This window comes from Triticum aestivum, chromosome 6D (genome assembly GCF_018294505.1).
Source record: "Triticum aestivum cultivar Chinese Spring chromosome 6D, IWGSC CS RefSeq v2.1, whole genome shotgun sequence".
NCBI classification, from domain to species: Eukaryota; Viridiplantae; Streptophyta; class Magnoliopsida; order Poales; family Poaceae; genus Triticum; species Triticum aestivum.
Window position 1 is genome coordinate 332,497,734 of NC_057811.1, and position 9,526 is coordinate 332,507,259.

General features: G+C 43.8%; 2 protein-coding genes across 3 annotated transcripts; one reads left to right on the forward strand and one right to left on the reverse strand.

Annotated features, from left to right (window-relative positions):
* Positions 1 to 4,537, forward strand: LOC123144947 (thylakoid lumenal protein TL20.3, chloroplastic). The gene is made up of 6 exons (XM_044564222.1): positions 1 to 328; positions 421 to 450; positions 1,240 to 1,346; positions 1,814 to 1,848; positions 3,404 to 3,532; positions 4,019 to 4,537. Exons 1-6 carry the CDS (start codon positions 18 to 20, stop codon positions 4,208 to 4,210), a joined length of 804 nt encoding a protein of 267 aa, XP_044420157.1. The 5' UTR covers positions 1 to 17; the 3' UTR covers positions 4,211 to 4,537.
* Positions 4,538 to 4,613: 76 nt separating this feature from the next.
* Positions 4,614 to 8,097, reverse strand: LOC123144946 (NAC domain-containing protein 7-like). 2 transcript variants are annotated; one of them, XM_044564221.1, is made up of 5 exons: positions 7,694 to 8,097; positions 7,426 to 7,528; positions 6,099 to 6,279; positions 5,712 to 5,983; positions 4,614 to 5,637 (listed from the first exon to the last, which is right to left on the reverse strand). In XM_044564221.1, exons 3-5 carry the CDS (start codon positions 6,256 to 6,258, stop codon positions 5,011 to 5,013), a joined length of 1,059 nt encoding a protein of 352 aa, XP_044420156.1. In that variant the 5' UTR covers positions 6,259 to 6,279; positions 7,426 to 7,528; positions 7,694 to 8,097; the 3' UTR covers positions 4,614 to 5,010. The 2 variants fall into 2 exon arrangements, with proteins under 2 accessions (XP_044420156.1, XP_044420155.1); XM_044564220.1 differs by lacking the exon at positions 7,694 to 8,097 and having other exon boundaries at positions 7,426 to 7,676.
* Positions 8,098 to 9,526: the final 1,429 nt, after the last annotated feature.

Consider the following 9,526-nt stretch of genomic DNA (forward strand, 5'->3'; position numbering starts at 1 on the left):
CTCCTCCCTAATCCGCCATGGCTCTCGCTTCCACCTCCCCTCTTGCCGCCACCGCCGCTCGTCCTATGACTTCCGCTCCCCTCACGCTGTGTCGTTCAGGCCGCCTACAGCGCATCTTCTGCCAGGCGACCACCGACAGCCCCCGCGGCGGCAATGCGTCGAACACGTCGCCGTCGCCGCCGAGGTGGCGCGTAGCGGTCTCTGCAGCCCTCGCGGCTGCCGTAGTCGTAGCGATGCCTGCCCACGCGGATCTGAACAAGTACGAGGCGGATCAGAGGGGCGAGTTTGGCATCGGCTCAGCCGCGCAGTTCGGCAATGCGGACCTCAAGTACCACGCGCCACCTGCATCTTTCCGTCTCTTGTTCCTGCTCGTTTTGCTGTACTGGGTTGCTGATGCTGTCCTCTTCTGTGGTTTTGCAGAAACACTGTGCATGTTAACGAAAACTTCAGGTTGGTTTCTAATTTATATTTTAGAAGTTCCATTTTTTATTTATCTGTATAAGTTAGAATTGGTAGATGCCTCTATGTCAAATTCTGCTGCTGACATGTACGTAACTTTTAGGGACTAAATGAAGCAAATAGAAGTTCTAAAAAAATTATCCATGTAGCAGAAGAATTGCTTGCTTTGTGACTTCTTGGGCCTTAAATCAATGTTGTTTTTGTGGAAGTGTACTATTTTTCTTTTCGAAACAGAAGTATACATATTTATGCACCCCAGTAAACTTCAAAGTAGATACTTGTGCACCTCAAATATTATACCCTTGTTTTTAAGATACTGCATTCTATACAAAAAAAGGTATTTGAAGTTATCTAGCTCAATCTTGTATGGTCATGCTTGTATTGTCGGTGGAAAGTCACATTCTTTAGACCTTACATCCTAGGTGGACGATGCATTCTGAAATACTGGCGATTGGCTTGTCTGTCTTGCCAGTTGGTTTGTCCTTCTAGTATATGTCAAGATCTCTCTGTATAAAGTTTGCTTATAATGGAGGAAAGGCAGTCCAAATGTTCAACCAAAATTACCATAAGTCTGCATCAAAATACAATTGGTGTGCATTTAGATGCATGTTCGAGAAAAATAATATAATCTGCAACAATAAGCTGTATTTAGGGGAACAATGTAGCAGTTATTGTGACGCTTATCTCCAACATTTTTTTTTCAGCATGGATAACTGAAATAAGAGTAGATTTTCCTATTCATTGTTTCGCCTTTAACTAAGACCTCAGTTATTAATGTAGGCGGGCGAACTTCACATCTGCTGATATGAGGGAATCAGATTTTAGTGGTTCCACATTCAATGGTGCCTATATGGAAAAGGCTGTTGCTTTCAGAGCGAATTTCACTGGTAAGTGTAGTAACACCTTTTCATCTCTTGGAGATGTTAGCCTTCCTCCCAAATGTTATTATACTTGATGTGTGCAATGTCCTCAGTCCACATAATTAATCACCTTCCTCTAGTAATCAGTGGTCCTTTGATGTGCCTTATCAGGGAGACCACTACAGGTCTACAGTAGAGATATTTTAGATCAATCTAGCTACTACACTTACAAGCAACTCCACTATTTCTTCTAATTATAAACTCAGCGAAGGAAGCTAACTATGAAGTTCATTGCCTTTTTTTGGTTCCAAGTTGAATCACTATGGTACTAATAATGCTTTAGCTACCGGCACAGGAAAGTTATAGTAGGATTCTCTGTGACTTTTACCCTAGTGGTTTTGACTACAATCAATATTGTCACGCGGTACTTAAATCTTCTCATGTGGATATTCATGAAATGATTTTCACGATACTGCTGTTTTGGTTTCATGCAGGTGCAGATTTGAGTGACACTTTAATGGATCGCATGGTAAAACCAGAATGGTTTCTTTAGCTTGATCATGGTTGTTTTAATTAGCAGCTAATTTGTGCAAATGCATGTAACCATACATGTAGTGCATACTGTCATGGTCCTGTAGACTGTATGTGTTGATGTGTCCTACAGAAATAAATTGCTATGCCAACCTTAATATTTCGATGAAATGTATTTTATTTTTCTTTAGCAATGAATTATTATGATGATAACACTGCTTAATAATTTACGGCAAGACAAGATGTCGGAGTAAGAACCCAATTTGTTGGTGCCAGCTCTATACTATTGTCTTCTGTTTGTGTCATTCATGCATGAAATTTTAACAGCACCGAAATATCTAATTATCTGAACGATCAAATAGAACAGAAGACTGAAATAAATGTTATCTTCAAGTTGGGTTTCCCCACCATTTCCTGTTCAAAATAAAGAAATATAGAAGACTCATGAAATGGGAACTTTTGTATCGAAAACTACAATTGGTTGATGATGTGATTGCTAACTAAGAAATTCAATGTGATCATATGTCTTTTCTGCTTCTATATATGTATGGGGTGTTCTGGAACATGCTGCTTCTCCATCTCTTCTGTTCTCATGTGTTTTTTTTAATCTCTGTCTGCATTTCTTGGTTATGATATTCAAGTGTATATGAGTGTCTTGAGAATCTAGTAATGAATAGTCAGACAAGTCCAGCCGTAAACTTCTAAGGTTTAACATTAACACAAGTATGGAATAAAGTTCTAAGATGGGCATTCTCTGAAATAACAATTTAAACATCGAGTTCTCATCCACCATTACTGAATGCTTGGAAGGATCCTCTAGGAAAATGCAGACAAGCAATAAAATATATTCCAATTGCATTATCTTACTCTTGATTGAATATGCTGAAGGGGAGAAACCGTCAAACCTTGATCACCAAGAAAGTGACTTAAAACTCCTTTGCCCTTCTCATAAAGCAGGATGCCAACCACTAGCACAGAGCATTCGACAGTCCAAATTTACTGTTAAGGCGTTAGCCTCTTGTCGGGTGGGCTACAGTGCTCTTGTGCTGCTGCCTGCATCAGCATATTTTAATTTTGTCGCTTCCTTTGTACATAAAAATGCCATTTCCAATGTTAACTATCATGCATTTATCCTGCCAATATTTTCAAGAACAAAGAATAATTTCACACACTAGTGGACACTTTATCTCCGGTTGAACATTACCCAGTGGTTTCATATTGATCCAGAGGCTTTTACAAAATAAGGAGTAAGCGTGCCTTTGTATTCATTTGTGCATGTTTAGAATTTGTCATTGGGATGTGAAAAAAAATGTAGTGAAGCATACATTTTGGCCAGAGCAGTCAGACATTCTTATATGCTTCTAGTGCTATATGCATGCATATGCTTTGTCAGATTTGCAAATGTGAAGTCAAGTTCAGTGATCCATTCACTGATGACGGCTACTGGAGCCTTTTCTCCTGTTTTAATTGCAATAGGGATAGTTGTCCAAATAAATAATTCCATGGCAGATTTACCTTTAAGCAAGTTTTGAACATTGAATTATTATGGACAGGTTCTCAATGAAGCTAATCTCACAAATGCTGTGCTTTCACGGACTGTCCTTACACGTAGTGATCTCGGTGGAGCAACCGTTGAAGGTGCTGACTTCAGCGATGCTGTTATTGACCTACCACAGAAACTGGTACATATTTGCTTTTATCCCAGTATTATCGCATAATTCTGCCATGTAGGTTTATGACCTTAAACAGCATTTGTAAGTTTCATGATTCCATGATAAACAGTTTAGCACTTCAATTCTTTCAGAGGCATCTTTCCTTTTGTTCCTGTTTTCAAGTGTTACAATCATTTATGCTTTGTGAATTCTTACATTGGATTAATGTGTCTAGTTTGTAAGAGCTGGCCCATAAACTCTGAACAAAAGCTGCACTTTGTAGAAGGAAGAAAAAGGAAATTGTTCATATGTCCACCGAGTAATAAAGTCAATTCTGACTTGCACTATTCGAATATATTGTTCCGTATTTAGAATCTCCATGAAACCATGATATACCAAAGGATCACCCTACTCTGGTGATCATCAGGGTCGATCTTCATTGTTTTCGTGAGTTCTCTTTCTAGAGCTATAGGCACACATATAGAAGATGCCGATTCTTATAATTCTTAACTGTAGGCTTTGTGCAAATATGCAAGTGGGACAAATCCTATAACTGGAGTCAGCACCCGGAAAAGCCTTGGATGTGGCAACAGTCGCCGCAACGCATATGGGAGCCCTTCCTCCCCTCTTTTAAGTGCCCCGCCACCTAAACTTCTGGACCGTGATGGTTTCTGTGATGAAGCTAGTGGTTTGTGTGATGCGAAGTAACGGGGATTGATCCAGTATACGGTAAAAGTTGAGCACTTAATGCTGTATATGTATGGAAAATTTGAAGATTGGGTGAAAGACAAAGCAGAATGGATCAGAAATTCATAGAATCCAGCCTTTTCATCTTCTTTTCTCCGAGTGTTGTGACAATGCAAGGGAATCAGTTAAACTAGGGAATCTTCGGGAAAAAGGTAAACTGAGGAATGTAAGTAAAGTATTGACACTGAATAAATATTTTGATGCCTTCTGTAAACTATGTACATGTATCATAACATATTATACGCACCTGTCGCTGTAAAAAAAAAGTGCCCATCGCTTCATTCTCTAGTGTATCCTAGCTATCTGACCAGAGGAGTAAAAGCATTTTTGTCAATAAATATACTTTCCATTCCATTTCAATGAATTGAGAGATACATGGTACATATATAGAGTTGGTAAAACATTGTTGGTGCATCGGCAGTGTCCTTAGCTGCCGTTTGTGTGATGGACTGCACAAAATAGACGTCCATCAACAGCTTGACTATTTTCACAAAATGGTCAAGTCAGTCACTGAAGCCCCTTAGCCTCAACTTTCGGCTACCTTATTAGCATCAGGTCCAGAGACCTGATACCAAATACTACTATAGATACTACATAACCACTTCGGTTACATATTTATTATGTATATATATGTGTGTGTGTGCATATATATACCATGATTAATCATGGCATACAGGGCCAGCTATATTTGTACACTAGATCAGGTCTGGATTGTATAAATTGTGTAGGGTGTCCAATGGAGTTGTGCTTGCTTGTGCATGCTATTTCCACAGATGAGCCGAGCCTCCGCCGGCAGATGTCAAAGCGTAGTCCAGGGCCTCTTCATGCTTGTTCTCTGCCTGAAACACCTGGACTGCTGCATTGGAGTGAGTGGCCTGCTCCTTGGGATTGGTACCGTCATGGCTGAACAGCTGAGACGCGACGAACTTGTCGAGGTACCTCCAGTCCGTGGCCGACGATTCACCAGTGTAAAGCGCATGGTCCATCGGCGGTTGCTGCGCTGCGAACCTGGAGGGCCCGTCATGCGCGAGGGGGTGGTTGCTGGTCGACGATAGGATGCCGCCGCTGCTGCCGTGGCCAATGTAGGCCGTAGTAGGCTTGGGGCTCTCCAGGTGAGGAAGCTGTTGCATGAAGGCCTCCTGCGGCAGGAGGCGATGGTACTCCAGCTCCGGCTTGCAGTGGTACTGCTGCTGCTGCTGGCTGTGGTACGGCGCCAAGTTCTGGGGGTGGTGGTGCTGGTACCCGAGCTGCCTTGGCGAGTCGAGGTCCGGCATGAACCCACCGCCAGCACCATGGTCGTCGAACCAGCAAGGTGAGCTCATATCTGCCATCCTCCGCACCGTCGCGACTCGCTTCTTGAACACCCGGCAGACCACCCATCCTTCCTCCTGAACGATCAAACCAGCCATGGTTAGCAAGTGAAATGCATAAAGGTAAGGATGGAACAACGAATAATACATACGGGCGTGGCTCCATTCTCGTTCGTCTCGAGGCGGTACTCGTGCATGATCCAGTCCGACTTCTGACCGTTGGGGGCACGGCCCTTGTAGAAGACGAGTGTCTTCCTCATTCCGACTAGGCAGTGGTTGGTGTAGATGGGCTTGTCCCTCCCGGTCGCCTTCCAGAACCCGGCGCTCGTCGCCCTGTTGGTGCGGGTGCCCGTCGGGTACTTCTTGTCCTTGTGGCTGAAGAAGTACCAGTCATTCTGCTCCTCCATGCCAATCTTGCACTTGTCTGCTTAGCCAAAATTACCATTAATCAGGGCACGACCGATCGATCAATGAGTTCAGCGTTTGTGATCCATGTTTGCATGAGCTGACAAGAATGTGCCGATTAATTAGTTTGTTACCTTGGAGATCCCATGGCTCGATTTTGTACAAATCGACGTCCTTTATGACGTCTAGGTCAATCTTCTTGGATGCCACCTTCTTCCTCAAGTAATAATCGACGAGCTCCTCGTCGGTAGGATGAAACCGGAAACCCGGCGGAACATGGGAGAAAGTGTCCATTTTATTCCACTATCAGCGTGACTACATCACAAAGAAAATAAAACAGTAATAAGATTGAATAGCACATACAAGCTTTTCCCATTACATACACTGCTTTCTCACAAGTTTTCAAGCAGGAAGCTCAATTAGGGCACATGGTATATATATCAAAATAAAATTTAAAAAATGAGGTGTTTCAGTTGTAGTTCCTCAGAAAACAAATGTTCTTTTTAGTTAGCTTCTTATGTATATTTTCTTGTGAAAATGTTGCTTCGTACCCAAGTTTGGTAGATGGGCACACTAGCTGTATATTTCACTTACAACTGGATGAGAAGCTTTTGTTCCATTTCAATGGGATTGATGATATTTCAGGAAAAAGCAAGCAATCATGACAGTAGATAAAAAGTGTCATACTTTCATCACATATACGATAACCTGATTAATTCAATGTCTTGCCAGGTTACTTTTGTGTCAAGGAAGCTAAGATTTGTGAACACATGTATATGGACCTTTCAGCCCAAAGATATATTACATGATCGAGCTAGCGTATGAACAAAATACGACGCTTCAAACAATATTTGGGTAGTATGACATGGAATTAAGATGGGAACACAGATAAAAGGCTAAACAAGATATACAGTATCCATTTTGGCACTAGAAATTTATCCAAATTTATGCATGCACTTAAGCCTCCTTCCCAGGTGAGGACTTCCTTTTATGAAGCTAACGCAGGTGCTACATAAAATAACAAATATTTTCAGCGGACAATGAAACCACCTTCATAGAACAAGAACGACATGTACGAAAAGGGTGACCCCAAACCGAATTCATCTATAGAGAAGCAAAAAAGAAGAGAAAAATTGTACAGGTGGATATACAGTTAACTGCAGGTTCGAAATGAGTGCATTCTAGGCTCTAGCTGAATCCATGTGGAGGGACTCATTAGGATCAACCGAATGTGGTCTATGGAGTGAAGACTTTCGTATGTCGCACTACCACAGGTCCACAATAACAAACACTAATGATACACAAAAACAAATTTGGAAATCTTCAACTGATGAAAACATGTAGAGGAGATAATCAATAATGCAAGTAGGGTACTGCATGAATGCATGTTAATTAATTAGAAAACCATACAAGCCGGTTCAGAGAGAGAGAGAGAGAGAGAGAGAGAGAGAGAGGTCTTACATATTGCGCTAGAGGAAGAACAGGAGCCTGATCAGCGCACTCCACAGCCTAGCAGAGCACGGTCTTTGCAGTTCCTTCGTGTAGTGCGTACCTCTCCTTGCGCCTGAAGAACCAACTTGATCAGTTGGCAACCTCTCTCACGTACCCTCGATCTCTCCCAAGAGAGAGCGGAGAAGAGCCCGAATTTATAAACAAGCCGCACCGCAAGAGAAGGCAGCTAGCCAGATAAGAAGAATATATATAGAAGAGGGTCTACAGCTCCTCTTACCACACCAACTTGTAGCTAGCTAGCTAGCTATAGGCAGCTTGGGCTTGATCACGCAGTTGAAACTATATAGGCACGCACGCTCTGTCGTCTCGCTTTCGCCGGGGAGGAGGGGGAGAGGGACACGCACGGATGGGACGCCGACCGGCGGAAAGGGCGGATGGATTGCGGGCAAAGTCTGGCTGAAATCCGGGGAGCCCTGGATCTCCTGGTGCCCTTTCCCAATTGGCCACCCCGCGCCCGCGCCTTTCTCCACCGTAACCGCCACCACCTCCACCCGCCACCAACAGCGACCGCCCGCTACGGTCTACGGCGCCGCCCGTCCGAGGCTGGCTCTCTCGCTCCTACTGGCGTGTATGTGTCTCTCTCAGTCAGTCTCAGATGTGGCCGGCCGGAGAGGATGGAGGAGAGGGGGAGGGGGAGGGAGGAGGTGGAGTGGAGTGAAATGTAACGGGGGCTATGGGGTTGCCTCCCATATATATGGTGGCGTTCTAGAGGGCCGGCCCACTGCCAGCCACTGGAATTGTAAATGGGAGCTGGAGTCAGGAACACTACAACTCTCTCTCTCTCTCTCTCTCTCTCTCTCTCTCTCTCTCTCTCTCTAGCTACGACTAATCTCTCTCTCTCTCCGCGAAATGCCACATGCACCAAATGGTAGAGCACGTAGCATAGCAGCAGTCCCAGGGTGGAGGCGTGGAGCTTATTTCAGATCACTCAGATTAACCTACAGATCCAAGTGGGGCCATGCACTATGAGCATGCAGAAGAATTAAGTAATTACTTTGGTTGGTCCCACAGTCGTTTCCATCTCGATGGTCGCTGTCTGGATGACCCACTTCGGAACCGACCTAGCTAGTAGTATAATTTGACGGCGACCCTCCTCCAAATGAAAATCCAGTGTCATCAAAGCCAAATATCATATCCCCTGTCCACAGTCAAATCAAAGTTAGGAGTAACTAGTGCATGTGAAAGCTGCATGCATGTACTGATCAATCTCCCTCCGTAGTTTAGCCAGCTTCATTTAGTAGCATTATACGGAGTACAGACTATTCCTAGGTACGACCTTAAACTTGGTAGTACACAAAAATCAACAAGCATGCAACAAGAAGATTGCGTCGGATGCCGATGCCGGCAGGAGCAGTCAGGCCGTAGCGGCCGGTGGTCCGGCGTGGGCTAGACCTGATCATTAGCTACCTTTACCTGGAGCTTGCCCAGCACTGAACTAGTGTCTACTGGTGCTGGCCTGCTGGCTCAACCTTGGACTCCACATGCCACCGTAAGTGTGCATTCCTTTTCCGGAAGGGCAAACGAATTTCGGAAGATTCCAACCCTACCAATATGATCGATAGTATATATTCGTATACATAGGCTAGTACTCTGTACTCATGTAGTCATGTGCTTAAGTTTGCCAAAATTGGGGGGCTTTACAAAGCATGACGATACGCTCTTTTCTTTTGAACAATATATAGCTACACACTTCCAATTAACTACTCCCTCCGTCCCATAATGTAAGATGTTTTTTGACACTACACTAGTATGAAAAAACATCTTACATTATGGGACGGAGGGAGTATATCATACGGTTGTTGAAATTAGTGTCGAATATGCATATAGGGCTACCGTTAGACTCTGTGTATGAGTCGAACCAAGATCTATGACATAATGGCGTCACGGGTAGCGAAAGTAGACTAGCCAAAGCAGGTAAGCTAGACACAAGGTCACAAAAGGGATGTTCTGGCATTGCGGGGGGTCTCCAGACAAGTCGTGGCGATCTGTACTATGTCGAGTTAGGATATGGGAGGAGCTCCCGCAGTTTTTTTTTCTATAACGGAGCGCC

Bases quoted from the DNA above. Each gene is read 5' to 3' on its own strand.
- LOC123144946 (XM_044564221.1), bottom strand. From the start codon at position 6,258: ATGGACACTTTCTCCCATGTTCCGCCGGGTTTCCGGTTTCATCCTACC. The intron at 5,984-6,098 runs GTAACAAACTAA...TTGGCTAAGCAG, and splicing joins CGAGCCATGGGATCTCCAAG to ACAAGTGCAAGATTGGCATG. The intron at 5,638-5,711 runs GTATGTATTATT...TTGATCGTTCAG, and splicing joins ACGAGAATGGAGCCACGCCC to GAGGAAGGATGGGTGGTCTG.
- LOC123144947 (XM_044564222.1), top strand. From the start codon at position 18: ATGGCTCTCGCTTCCACCTCCCCTCTTGCCGCCACCGCCGCTCGTCCT. The intron at 1,347-1,813 runs GTAAGTGTAGTA...GGTTTCATGCAG, and splicing joins TTTCAGAGCGAATTTCACTG to GTGCAGATTTGAGTGACACT. The intron at 1,849-3,403 runs GTAAAACCAGAA...TATTATGGACAG, and splicing joins ACACTTTAATGGATCGCATG to GTTCTCAATGAAGCTAATCT.